The sequence below is a fragment of the Lithobates pipiens genome, unplaced genomic scaffold (genome assembly GCF_037356315.1).
Source record: "Lithobates pipiens isolate NorthernLeopardFrog02 unplaced genomic scaffold, aLitPip1_a1.2 Scaffold_13, whole genome shotgun sequence".
NCBI lineage: Eukaryota > Metazoa > Chordata > Amphibia > Anura > Ranidae > Lithobates > Lithobates pipiens.
Genome location: NW_027507718.1, coordinates 19,978,223 through 19,992,506, shown reverse-complemented (window position 1 = coordinate 19,992,506; position 14,284 = coordinate 19,978,223). Strand labels below are relative to the sequence as shown.

At 41.2% G+C, this 14,284-nt stretch overlaps 1 protein-coding gene across 2 annotated transcripts in view; it reads left to right on the top strand.

The window, feature by feature from the left end:
* Positions 1–14,284, top strand: part of CEP78 (centrosomal protein 78) — a 92,495-nt gene that overhangs the window by 39,028 nt on the left and 39,183 nt on the right. For both annotated transcript variants that reach the window (XM_077474890.1, XM_077474889.1), the window contains exons 9-11: positions 4,329–4,425; positions 8,343–8,475; positions 9,618–9,657. In XM_077474890.1, the coding sequence (XP_077331016.1) occupies positions 4,329–4,425; positions 8,343–8,475; positions 9,618–9,657 (270 nt within the window). The remainder of the gene's footprint in view (positions 1–4,328; positions 4,426–8,342; positions 8,476–9,617; positions 9,658–14,284) is intronic.

Sequence of the window (14,284 nt, the reverse complement as noted above, 5' to 3'; positions counted from 1 at the left end):
GGAGCTCGCATGGTGAGAAGCATCTGCAGGCGCGCTCCCGTGATACAGCCGGCGGCTATAGCCGCTCGCTGTATCACACAGCCCCTGCCCCCCGGCGCTCCACCTCAGTGGATGTGATTGACAGCAGTGCGAGCCAATGGCTGCGCTGCTTTCCATCCATCCACTCCAGCCAATCAGCGGCCAGGCTGAACGGTGGAAAGGACGTCGGGGACGAGCGCGGGACTTTCGAGGGGTGAGGTAAGTAAAACGGGGGGGTTGGGGGCGCAGGCAGTGTCAGATGTTTTTTCACCTTAGAATGCATTAAGGTGAAAAAACATTTACCTTTACAACCCCTTTAAGGCCTAAATGTACCTATAAAAAAATACAAAATAAGCACAAGGGACATTACTTACTTTTAGTGTGATGTGTCCCGTGTGCCATCTGTCTTTTAGTTCAGTAGGAATCTACCATCCTCCAAAGTCCTCCCCAGCGGGCCGCCATAATCTTTGATAGGGATGAGCCCGATGTTACGTTAGATTCGAACATCGGGTGTTCACCTGCTCGCCGAACAGCGAACAATTTTGATTGTTCGCTGCAAATTCGAAAGCCGGGGCGGGGTGGAGAGTCCCTTCAATGCTCTCACCTCCTGGGCCCCTCTGTTGACCTGTTGGGGCCCAGGAAAATTGTATTAATAGACACTCTTGAGTAAGTAGAATTTTTTTTTTTATTTAGAAGAAATGAACTATAAAGCTGCCGGGTCACCCTGTTGAGCTGATCAGGCCGGCGACCTGTACAACCAGACCAGTTGCACTGCCTTATCAGCATGCTTGAGCACAAAGACCCAGTAAATACGTCACTGAGTCTGAAATAAGTTACTGTATGTAATGAAATGGAAAGGTTTTACATTTAATTAGCATGTAGTTGTGGGTGGGAGGCAGAAACCAGGGAAGGCAAAAGGTAAGCAGATTAAACGTCTGCTCTAAAAAAGAAGTTTGGCATTAGGCAGACTATAGATGGTGTGAATTGGTTGCAGGAAGGAAATTTGCACGATTCCCCTATCAACAAAAACAGTGCTGACGGGAATTTCTGCTGCCGAGCAATTGTCTGCTTCTGGCAGGGGCAGGCGGGCCAGCCGCTAGCGATAATTGCAAGTGAATCTAGGAGGCTGGTTGTACCCAACTTTAACTGGGTACATTCAGCCTGCCCACACACACCTGCTGGACTGGCCAAGATTTGACGTGTCTATGGCCAGCCATAATTAAAAAAATTAAAATACATACTTGCCTCCATGCTGCAGCATTGGAGTCGCAAATTAAACATATTTATTTTAAAGCGGAGTTCCAACTGTTTCTGTGTTTTATTAAAAGTCAGCAGCTACAAAAAGTGTAGCTGTTGACTCTGGCCGTGCAGCCTAAGTTCTCTCCCTCACCTCTCCCTAGCACCGGCATCACTAGTGTGGGCACAAGGCTGTGAAAAATTGCGACCCCACACCCGGGTGCGCATGCGCGAGTCGACCTGTGACATGTCCCAGAAGAATGCAGGGAAGGAGGGAGAGAGGAGAACTTCCATTCGAGCTGCCTAAGCGGCGTGAGCAGAAGTGGGAGTTGGGTTCCTGTCAAAACTAGGTACCTACCCCCCCCCCCCCCCCCCCCCCCTCCAAAAAAAATGACATTCCAAATGTGGCATGGGGGTTAGGAGTCCTTCAAGCAGAAGTTCCACTTTTGGGAGGAACTCTGTTTTAACTGTGTATCAGTTTAGTTTATGACCACTGTGTTCCACTGCACCTCATAGGGCGATTTTCTCACAATATGGTCATGCCCTGCCTTCTTTTTTTTTGGAGTACAGTCCTGTGTGGTCACAAACAAGGTGCTTGCCTTGGGCACTATTGAGCAGGGACATGCGGTGAGGTCAGTGGCTGGTGAGGCACTGGCTAGTATCAGAGCCCGATACACACAGGTTAGATACGCTGTGATCGTTAGAGCGATAATTCTCGCACTAGACCTCCTCTGTAACTCCAAACATGTAATCTGTAAAAAAAAATTGAAAGCGGCGCCTATGGAGAGTTTTAAGTACTGAAGTTTGGTGCATTACCACGTGTGTGCACAATTTTTAAAAAAATTGGGTTATCTTTAGTGGTGTGTATTTTTATTTTTTTTTATGTATTCATGAAATAGTTTTTTCCCAAAAAAATACTTGTTTGAAAAATTGCTGCACAAATACCGTGTAACATAAAAAGTTGCAAGGACCTCCATTTTATTCTCTAGGTTGTCTGCTAAAACAATATATAATGTTTGGGGGTTCTGAGTAATTTTCTAGCAAAAAAATTATGATTATTACGTTTTGGAGAGAAGTGTCAGAATTGGCCTGGGTGGCAAGGGGTTAAATACCATAAGTAAGCAATATACAAATAATTATTATATATTGTTCTTAAGGTCATTTTACTATATTTTCAAAAACTGTACTCAAGCAGGTGGCTTAACGAACAAATTTACTGAAGTTTGAAGTTATAAGTTCAAACCAGTAATTTCACAGTAAATTGATAAATAATAAATGATCTTATAACTTAAAGCATAATATTATGATTTCGTTTGATTATAACAGTACCTTTTCAGCAGCAGCAGATTCTCATTCTCCCTCTTAACTGTGTGAGAAAAACATGGGATTGTGGGTAAATCTTATACCCATAAACCCATATTTCCTTCTAGTTAAGTGGGCTGGGCTGGAAGGGAGCAACATGCTCCCTTCTATGACACTGCAGTGAAAGGAGTGACTCTACTGCAGCATTTTTATTGGACAGCTGGGGCCAATGGTACTTTACCATTGGACCAAGACTCCAAGCTGTCCATTGAGCTCAGTGCCTGTGACAAGAAGTGAGGAGAGGCACTGTGAGCTCAACTTCAGTCTGCTGCAGAGTGTGTCAGCTTCTATTTAAACTGGCCGCTCTGTATGTAGCTTCTGACAGGCTGCGCAAGGAGCCCCATATCTCCAGAACCATAGATCGTAGGAGCCCCACATTTTTACCAGTGGTGGGGTAGGACTTAGGCTACCTACCCCCCAAATGGGGTCTCTGAGACCTCAGGTCGCCGAGCTACGACCCTCGAAGCTTGATTTTTTTTTTATGTTTATGGCAGGTGAGGCTCTCCCCTGACTGCTATTGAGCACTGTAAAGTAGTATCACCCACCACTTTAGATTGCAGCATATGTAATCGATTATGTTAGGAAGGGTAGTCTAGTCATTTTACATGCCTATAATGTTGTCACTGTGGGCACGTCCTTCCAGGAGTCGGGATTGGTTGATGGCTGAGGACAGGCACTCAACAAACTGTACAGTTTACTTTAAGACCCCTTTCACACTGAAGGTGCTTTTCAGGTGTTTTAGTGACAAAAATACCACCTGTAAAGCCCTTCTCAAGCCACCCCAGTGTGAAAGCTTGAGTCCGTTCACACTGGGGCAGTGTGCTTGCGGAACCAAAAAAAAAAAATTAATGTAAGTAGCGCCTTTGGGACGGTGTGGGAGCGGTGTTTACACCGCTCCTAAACCGCCCCTGCCATTGAAGTCAACAGGCGGTGCTTTAAACCCCTTGTTAAACCCTGTGGGGTTTAAAGCACCTCGCTGCCCACCCGCACAGCGTCGGTAAAGTGCTGCTAAAACTAGTGACGCTTTACCGGTAATGTGGCTCGAACCCCAGTGTGAAAGGGCTCTAAATGAGGATTTTAAGTACCGCACCAACTCCCAAAACAAGTCTCACAGCCAAACACCCAGAATGGAAAATGCGGCCATTAATGTCAATTCTGCATCAGTGTGAGTGTTACTAAACCAATCAAGGGAATATGAAGGGATGGGGCCAAGAGGACAGACTACCCAGTGTAGAATTCCATGGCCTGTTTGTTTTATAAAAAAAAAAAAAAACCTTTATGGCTTGCATACATTTCTAGGAACACTTATAACACCACACTACCCACACAGAGCCCATACTTTGAAACTTGAAAAGTTGGAAGTGTTCGTGGTGTAGGCATCAATAAAAAGGAAATTGCCTGATACGTTATCTGTCTCTTCTATTTTGTATTTGGTCTGTGTTTCTTTTCTTTTTTTTTTCTCGATGTGTGAGGTTTGTACTAACATTATGTTCATATGGTTGCTGCTGCTTTATCTCTTGTTAAATGGCACTTTAAGCACACACCACTTTACACTGTCTGCTTTTTTTTACCAAGACTTGATGCTGTGTGTTCACTATGCCATTGATTGCTATAATCTAGCATTTTGAGCGTTTTTATTGTGAACTATGATGTGCTCCCTTGTTCCTTTTTTTGGTTTTATTTATATTTTATACATTCTTGTTTTCTAACAGTACAAATGGTTTACTTCTCCATCTTCAAAAGGCTCAAAAATCAGAAGACCCTCCAGCCTGCGAAATGGTCTGAAAGGGAAGAATACGATACGTATTGGTATGAACATACTTTTCAATGGACATAAAAGGTTAAGTGACCATGATCTGCTAAAGGGGAGTAGCTGATCTTTACCTTCCACAGAGGTCACATGACTAAATGCCTTCTCACAATGCTAAATGCCTTCTGTGAATGGTGCCCATGCTGAGCGCCTGTGTTCACAATGCATCAGGCAGGCTGCCCGTCCTGCTTGGGACCTGGAAGCAAGTGGAGATCACTGAAGTAGTGGTGTATACTTCAGTGATTTTCCTCTTATTTAACAACTGCTTGGAGTGCAGAAAAGGACACGCCTCAGCTCTAGGCATCTATCTAATGGAAAAGGGAAAATTCCTGGAAGTCGCACATCTCTGCAAAACCCTGTAAAAAGGTGTATGACTGCCTCAACTTGGGGATCCAACCAGGCCATGTCCCCAAGCTCCATGCACAGAGTGAAACATGTTGGGGGCATTGCCTGGTTGGATCCCGGGTTGAGGCTGTCTTACACCCTCTTACGGGGTATTGCAGAGATGTGCGACTTCCAGGACTTTTCCATTAGATGTCCAGAAAGGTTTTGGATGGAGAGTTTTTATTATTTAGAACTCCTTTAGAGAGATTTCCACTGGCTTTCGGTCCCACTGATAGCAGTTTCACCAGACAAGAAATAAGGTATAGAAAGAACATTTTAATTTTCAAGCGTAGAGTATGGAAAGGCTAGAACCTCTGTCAGCTGTTTAACTCCCATCTGTTTCCCTGTTGTAGATTTATTTTTCTTGACTTCCTGTCTGGTGAAACCATTGCTTACCCATATTTTGATTTTCATTCCTTATACAGATATGTAGAAGCGCCCTCTAGTGGTCTTTTTTTATTTATTATTTTAACTTTTTTTTTTTTCTTTAAAGTGAATCTGATTTTGAATCTGCTGTAATAGACAGCCTTAAAGCCCATTTCCACTGTTCTGGTTTGCCCTTTGTTTTTGAAAGAAAGCAAACTGCAAAAGAATCGTAAAGAAAAGCATGTAGCCTTATATTTAATCAGTTTCCATCTTTGCTTTGCTCTGTGGCAGGTGGTTTAGCAAAGTGTATTTTGCAGGTTTTCCACACATTTTTCATAAAATGCATACATTGTGGTTGTAATTATGCAAACTGTAAGGCCTTGTTCACACCATGGTGCAGAGACGTCGGTTTTTCTTCACGCGTTCTGCAAAGCCACCAAAAAACGATTTGTTCTCTATGTGCCCTGTTCACACCATGTGCAAATTTTTTTCCTCGCAGAAATCTGCACAGTGTGTATTGCAGTTTTTTGCACATGAGAAAAAAAATGACATGACAACATTGGTGTGAACAGGGCACATAACTGAGGTGCATGAAAACGTATGTGAAACTGATTTCCCCGCAAGTGAAACCTGTGTGGTTTTCCCTTCAGTTCCCATCACTTTTAATGCACGTATGGTGTGAATGAGCCCTAACAAAAGTGCATCTATAGCTTTTTTTTTTTTTTTTTTTTTTATAGATTTGGGAAGGATTATAACCTTATCCAATTTTGACTGCTTTCTTTCCCCTCTGGGGAGAAGAAATTCTTCCTTTCTAATTTTCCTGGTGACCATTGTTGTCAAGACAGAAAGTGCTGGGAAATCAAAAATGTTGTTGTCACCAGTCAAAAGTTTAGGTTATCTCTTCCAACGGGGACAACTGTTCTGGTGACAACTGTTTAAGAGGAATTCCTCTCACTTTATTGAGATTTGCTCTCACTTCCTTTGTGTCTCTAGGATGGGACGCACAGGGTTTTAAACCCTATTCATTCTATCCACAACTAAACAAATCATTTTGAACATATATACATTTTTTAATAGAGTGCTGTGTCAGTCCTAGCAGTTAATATGGATATTCCCAACCTGTTCAAATTCACTTGAGATGTTTAGATGTCCATCTTACAAGCAAGTGATCTCAAGCAGAGGTATCTCCCCAATAGAATTTCTGAGAGGCTGTCAGATTTTTTTTTATCTATACAGGCTCTACCACAAACTGTATGACCTATTTGGGGTGGACTGGGTGTTTAGGTAAAGATGTACAACTTAATGTGTCTGTCTTTGTACTTGTTTTTGTATTCTTACCAGTCTCAAGTCTTTCTCTGGACTTTCCTTGATTTTCATTGTTTCTTTAGCTTTAGATAAATAGTCGTCATTGAAATTATTGAAGTAAAAAAAAAAAAAAAGAAGAAGATTTTGTGTGTATGGGTATAGTGGGGGCAAGGAGGTAGTGCTGGGTCAACTGCAGGGGACTAAAGGACATCTATGCCTGAATTCTCTCTGGAGTCTTGGCTTACACTGGGAGACGGACCCCTTCTCCACAGAAGAACAAAGATACTTTCAGAGTTGTGCTGTGACAAGACAAGCTCTCTGCTAATCTATTTATAGCAACCTCTCAGACACACTGTTTCAGCTGCTTTTACGTCCTGTCTCAGAGAACTTGTCAGAAGTTATCATGCTGATAAGAGAGGAATGAAACAGCAGAAACACACGGAACTTAGGGCTTTGTAGAGAGATAAGTAAACACTATAGATATATGTGGTCAAATTTCATGGATCGGGTTTACGTCCACTTACCGACCACCTACCGCAGATGTACGTCAGTGGGTCGGCTCTATTGCATGAAACGACATATTCGTACATCGTTTCATGCAATACACGGGGTAGGGGAGTGCACACTGATTGGACAGAGGGGGACCAGTCAACAGGTCCGGCGGACCCGATGTCCGCCCCAAGATAATTCCCCAGAGGCAAAATAATGATCTGCCTAATGTAAAAAAGGCAGATCACTGTTCTGACAGGGAAGAAGATAGAGATCTTGTGTTTCTGCTAAGCAGGAACACAGATCTGTCTTCATCCAGTCACCCCATCCCCCACACAGTTGGCAAGCACCCCCCTAGGGACACACTTAACCCTTTGATCACCCCGATGTTAACACATTCTCTGCCAATGATATTAGTACAGTAACTGTGCAAATTTTTAGCACTGATCACTGTAATGTCACTGGTTCCCCCAAAAAATGTCAAAAGTGTCAGGTGTCTGATTTTTCCACTGCAATATTGCAGTCTTTCTAAAAATTGCTGATCGCCGCCACTAGTAAAATAAATAAAAATGCCATAAAATGATCCCATAGTTTGTAGACACTATAACTTTTGCGCAAAACCAATCAATATACAGGGTATTTTTTTATTAGGATTTTTTTTTACCAAAAATATCATCTAGCAGAATACATATTGACCTAAATTGATGAAGAAACTTCGATTTTTTTTTTTTTTTTTTTTTTTATTGGATGCAGAAAGTAAAAAGTATTGTTTTTTTTCTTTTTTCAAAAATGTTTCTCTTTTTTTTGTTTATAGCGCAAACAATAAAAAATGCAGAGGTGATCAAATACCACAAAAAGAAAGCTCTATTTGTGGGGAAAAAAAGGACATACATTTTATCTGGCTATAGCGTCGCACAACCACGCAACTGTCAGTTAAAGTGACGTAGTGTCGTATGGGAAAAAAAATGGCCCGGTCATAAAGGGGGTAAACCTTTCCGGGCTGAAGTGGTTAAGGCTCGGTTCACACTGGCGCGACATGCACTGCAACTTTGAGAGCATGACAATTCGCGCTCCATTAAGTGCAATGGAATCATCCTAATCGCAACGACTCCTGCACTACTTTTTGTTGCGACTTCGGCATGACTTGCATTGACTTCTGTTTAAAGAAGTCATATTCAAGTCCTGCCAACGTCGCACTGGGATGTTGGCTTCAAAATCGCGGCAGTGTGAAACGGGCCTAAGTGATACTGTGAGAGATATTTAGAATACCATTTAGTTTGTTGTGTAATGTTGGATTTTAACCATAATATGCCTATAATCTTTAAAGTTATTGAATTCTGCGACCCTTACATATTTGTACATTTCTCTACAGGCTTTTCTACTAAGAAGCCCTTTGCTCCTGGAAAAAAATATACACCCAACGAACTATATGCTCCAGAACCTAAACCTGCAGGAGTCAAAGGGTTTCTTCCCTGGAGAACTGCAGAGAGAGCAAATCGACACAGGTAGAGGAATTCTTTATTTTGAAAACTGTCCTCTCTCCTAAAGTAAAATCAGCGACATGTATTGAACATTTGTGTTGGCAAAGGCTGTGTAATGATTTTAGAGGGGTTTTTAGTAGAAGCAAAAAGTGGAACCTTCATTCTGATCCATGTGCCTTTAGTTATATTTTAATAAAGCCAATTTTTTGCTTACATCAAATATTGTTTAATTAGAAGAATAGATGTTCACAAAGCAAGATAGGTCTCTCAATGATCTGATTTGAGCAAAAATAAATGCTCAAATTCCCCCTGTCTCTGGCAAGGTTAACTTCATATAGATTGTCCTTTCTTGAGGGCCCATTCACATCTATGTGCTGCGATAATGCACTATACATGTTTGGGTGATGCAGTTTGTAATTCAGAGTGTGGTAATGCCCATGCATTTAATGCATCACAGCAGATTAGGCTGGTTTGCATGAGCCCTTAATGTGGTGTTTTTGTTGCTTTAGTACACATTTAAAATAGAACTAGCATTGGTTTTCAACATGTATACCCTCTGATCATCGCCTGATAAATAAAATAAGACCTGCCTTCACAAATAAAAAAAATATATATCACATTTATAAATTCATATGAAAAATGTATGTAAATCTCATGGAAATTGACTTGACATATTTGAACAAGCAAACATTGGATCAATTTTCAACTTCAGCTTGTTCAATTAAGCTTTGACAATAAGCCTAGGTTCACATTGATGCGATTTGGCATGCGATTTGACGTGTCAAATCACATGCCACATTTGTGGCTATTGCCGGCAATGGCACCATCCAAATTGTTGCAACGCTGCATTTGTGGTGCTGCACCAATTCCCAAAAGTAGTTTCTGTACTACTTTTGGCAACTTTGGGGTGCGATTTGTATAGACATCTGTGCAGGAACCCGCACACATGTCTCTGAAATCACCCCCGAAGTTGAACTGGCATGCAGGAATAAAATCGTGCGAGTTCAGGTGAACCTAGTCTAAAACCTAAAAGCTGATTGGTTACTATGCACAGCTGCACCAGATTCTGTGTGCACCAATTTTAGTAAATCAACCCCCATCCGTCTACTATGTCTCTGTTATATAAAAAATGTATTAAATATTTGTACTTTTGCTTTATCCTTTAGAGAATTGTCCATGGACTGTATTCCATATTCTCCCATGCAGGTAAGTAATTGTCCATACATTATACATACATCAGCCAATACAATTAGGAAAATGTTATTATGTGGATGGTATATCGTAGCTTAATTTTATTTCCAAAAAGTAAAAGCTAAGCATTTACTTGAAATGGCTTCTGCCTGACTTGACTGATTTTATGTAAGCCAGTTGTTCTGGAGGTAGGTAGAAGTTGGCTAGGTTAAGTTTTCTCTGGATTTCCCCTTGCATAGGCCTATAACAGGGTTGTGTGCCTGTTTTTTTATGCTTCATAGAGCATGTTTGCAGTAAGATCATTTAAAGGAACAACCTTCAAGCGGCGCATGACCGACTGTCATCTAATGTCTTAAGCTGGCCAAACAATAGTGGATTTTTGTTCCATTTTAAGAATGTTTCCCGATCAAATCAGCATTTGGTTTTTGACCACAGTGATGATGATGTTCAAAAGCAGGATGACATTTTTTTTTTTTTACAGTGAACACATTTTTAAGAGTTTGTGGTTTTTGTTTGAGAGAGTCCATTCATTCCAAAATAAATAAAAGCAAACTAAATTTTGAGGTACTTTTGAACAACATTTGTCAAGTCATTGAATGTACTGAGAATGTTCATATGAAAATATACTGATGTATTGCCAACTTAAGCCTAGTTAAAATATATGTATATCTACCAAAACAATGGGTATAAATCTTCCATTGGTGACATATGTTCCTCTAACAACTGTTTAAGAGGAGAATTCCACTCAATTTGTATAGATTTTCCCTCACTTTCTGTTGTACTTCTAGCACAGGAAATTAAAGGAAAGTGTAATTAATGGGACACAAGGAGAAAGAGAGAAGAAATGCTAGAGGTTTTAACTTTACTACAAATAAAAAAAAAAACGTCACTTTACATATACATTAAAGAAACATTTTAGATATGAAATTTTTGACATAGTTACACTGGGATCCCTTAGGAAGAAGGAAATCCCTGTAGTAGACACAGCTACTCCAGTGATCTTTACTAGCTTCTTGGTTCTGAATGGCTGCCCTGTTGCATTGTGAACACAGGAGGTCAGCCGCTTGGCACGGGCACCATTCGGAGAATGCTTTGTATTTCCTCAATGAATGCAATGTGTTCTTTGAATGAACAATTTGGAGTGCGGTACATCACTACCCTCTCTGCCTTGTCCAATCAGAGAACTCTTTTTATTCATTGAGAAAGAACAAAGTATTCTCTTAATGGTGACCATGCTGAGCGGCTAACCTCCTGTTGCAGGGCAACTGCTCGACTCTGGACCCGGAAGCTAATGGAGATCACTGTAGTAGTGGTGCCTACTACAGTGCTTTCCAGCTTCTAGAGGAATCCCACAGGTATGGAATATGCATAGTTACGTTAGTCCAAGCTTAATCATTTTAACTATGTTAAAAATTACGTACCTGGAATTCTTCTTTAACCACTTAAGGACCGTCTCACGCCGAAATACGTCGGCAGAATGGCACGGCTGGGCACAGGCACGTACAGGTACGTTGCCCTTTAAGAGCCCAGCCGTGGGTCATGAGCGCGCCGGCCACGGCGCACATGCGACTTGGTCCAGATCTCCGTGACCACGGACCCGATTGCCGCCGGTGTCCCGCGATTGGGTCACAGAGCTGAAGAACGGGTTGAGGTAAGTGTAAACAAACCTCTCCCTGTGCTTCCTAGTGAGTCTGTTCCCTGTCATAGCCACGCCCCCTACAGTAAAAAAAAACACACACTCACACTTAACCCCTACACTGCCCCCTAGTGGTTAACCCCTTCAATGCCAGTGACATTTTTACAGTAATCGGTGCATTTTTAATCGCACTGATCGCTGTATTAATGCCAGTGGTCCCAAAAATATGTCAAAATTGTCCGCCATAATGTTGCAGTCACAATAAAAATCGCTGATCGCTGCCAAAAGTATCCCCTATTTTGTAGACGCTATAACCAATCAATATACGCTTATTGCGATTATATATATATATTTTTTTTACCAAAAATATGTAGAAGAATAAGTATCGGCCTAAACTGAGCAAAAAAAATGTTTTATAATATATTTTTGGGCGATATTTATTATAGCAAAAAGTAAAAAAAATTGCATTTTTTTTTTTCAAAATTGTCGCTTTATTTTTGTTTATAGCGCAAAAAATAAAAACTGCAGAGGTGATCAAATACCACCAAAAGAAAGCTCTATTTGCGGGAAAAAAAGGACGCCAATTTTGTTTGGGAGCCACGTCGTACGACCGTGCAATTGTCAGTTAAAGCGACGCAGTGCCGAATCGCAAAAAGAGGCCTGGTCCTTTTAGCTGGAAAATGGTTCGGGGGTTAAGTGGTTAACATTTGTTGATGCACCAATACTAATGGGTTGTATTTTGGATACTATTTTTTGTAATAACTTTTAATAAATGTTAAAACCTATTTAACCTCCTTGGCGGTAATCCCGAGTCTGGCTCGGGCTGGGATTTCAGTACCACAAGTGGTAACCCCGAGTCAGACTCGGGATCGCATCGCTGGATACAGGGAGAGTTACTTACCTTGTCCCCTGGATCCAGCGATGTCCCCTCGCTGTGTGTGCGAGCCGTCCTTCGCTCGATTCACACAGTGCCTGAGTCCCGCTGAGCTCCGTTCCCTGCGACGTTACGACGCACGGGAGCAGGGATTGGTGATAAATTCAAAGAAGTAAAAATACACATACAGTACTGTACTCTTACAGATTACAGTACTGTATAAAAAAAATACACATCCCCTTTGTCTCTAGTGGTCTGTCCAGAGCCCTGCATGTAGTTTTATATTATAAATACAGTTTTTTTTTCTGCCTGGAATTTGGAGATTGTCCATAGCAACCAAAAAGTGTCCCTTTATGTCTAAATTGATTTTAGACCAGCTAGAAAACAGCGATAATAAATTAGAATCACTTGCACAATTGAGCGATAGCGATTTGTGGGGAGATCCGTCATCAAACACTAAATCTAATGACAGCGACAATTCTGCAAATGAGCAAATTTCTGTGTTTTTGGATTTGATTACATTATTGAATCATTTTTATTATTATTTGTTATAATTATTTATAGTTATTTATTATATTAGTATTATTATTATTATTATTATTATTATTATTATATTATAAACTTTATCATACCCGGGATGTCTACTAGACTCTGGTTTGAACAGATTTAAGAGAGTTATTCCTAAGAATTGCAGGCCTACAATATAAAACGCCAAATTTCCATGCAAAATAATTGTACCGCTTTCAGCACCTAAAATCAGAAATAATCATACCGCCAGGGAGGTTAATGCACATATTTTTGTTTTCTAGTTTTCAATAGAGTGATTAAAATGTTACTTAGCTTTTTAGTACTACCTTTGACAGTTCTGGAGAAACTTCCCCTCACTTCCAGCCCCAGAACAAAAAACAGGGAATTCTGCGGCAGCAAGGCAAAGACCGCAATAAAACCAAAAAAAACGGTCTAACTCTTCCCCAATCCATCCAAAACTTAAGTGAAAAGTTTTGGCTGGTGTTGGGCTTTAAATCTTTGTTTTCGGTTTACTTTGTGTCTTCCTTTTTATTAAAGGAAAGTTTTTAATTTATCTCAATAAGCAGTTGAAGTTGAGGCTTTCATAGGACTATGCTCCCCTGCCCCAGATGTCAATGCTCAGGCCTGGTGATTGGCACCGTGCTGCATTGTGAGTTTGCAGAGGCAGTGTAACATGCTCCCACATACATGCAATGAAGATGATTACGAAACGCGTATGGGTGTGACTATGCAGCTGTCCTGTGTCCACACGCCAGCAAAGTTTATCCTGGGACTCGCCGCCTCTGCCTGTTAGCAAGCATCAGCGAGTTAGTGGTGAGACTTAACCGATCGTGACTGGATACGTTTTAAGTGGTTTTAATGCTTATTTTACTTAATAAGCAGATTTTACTTGTGTGTGGAGTGCGATTTTAAGATTAAACAGGTTTACCTTATGGATATCTCCTTGTTTGTGTTTTTCGCATAATTACATGGATTAGCCAATTGAATTACTAGTGAGCGCCTGGTGAGAGTGAATCTCTGGGCTGGTTATTCTGATGAGCGCGTGCTTTCAGCTTCTGACAACCATTTGAGCAGCCCAGTGAGATTCTTGTGAAGCGCCTGTCATTAACCCTTTAGGGGGTAAGTGCACAACCAAAAGGGGGTCACACAGAGCACAAGGTTTTCTCTGCCTGCATGGCGTGGTGTATATTCCCTGTGAGGATTTTCCTATAAGCCTGGGGGTTCCTGGAGCACTTCACGCACTTGATGAACTTTTTCTTGGGACTTTATGAATTGTCTTTTTTTAACTGTACTGTTATTTATTATTATTATGTTTTTGCATAAGTCTATTAATTAATAGATTATAAGCGCTGTTAACGTGGTAATACTCTTTATAATTACGGTTGAGGATTGTATTTCTACATATGTTTAAGGATTTGACATACATGCAATTACTGGGTATTTCTTAGGCAGCAGGGTAGCTTGGCAGGGATGTAGGTGGGGGGGTGGGGGGGGGCTTAGAGGGGTTCAGGGCATCAGTGTAAATTAGAAGTTGTGCTCCTCTGCTTATCTAAGGGTGCTGGTGGCCGGCCGTGCCGCCGGAACACTTGGCACTCACTGTTGTG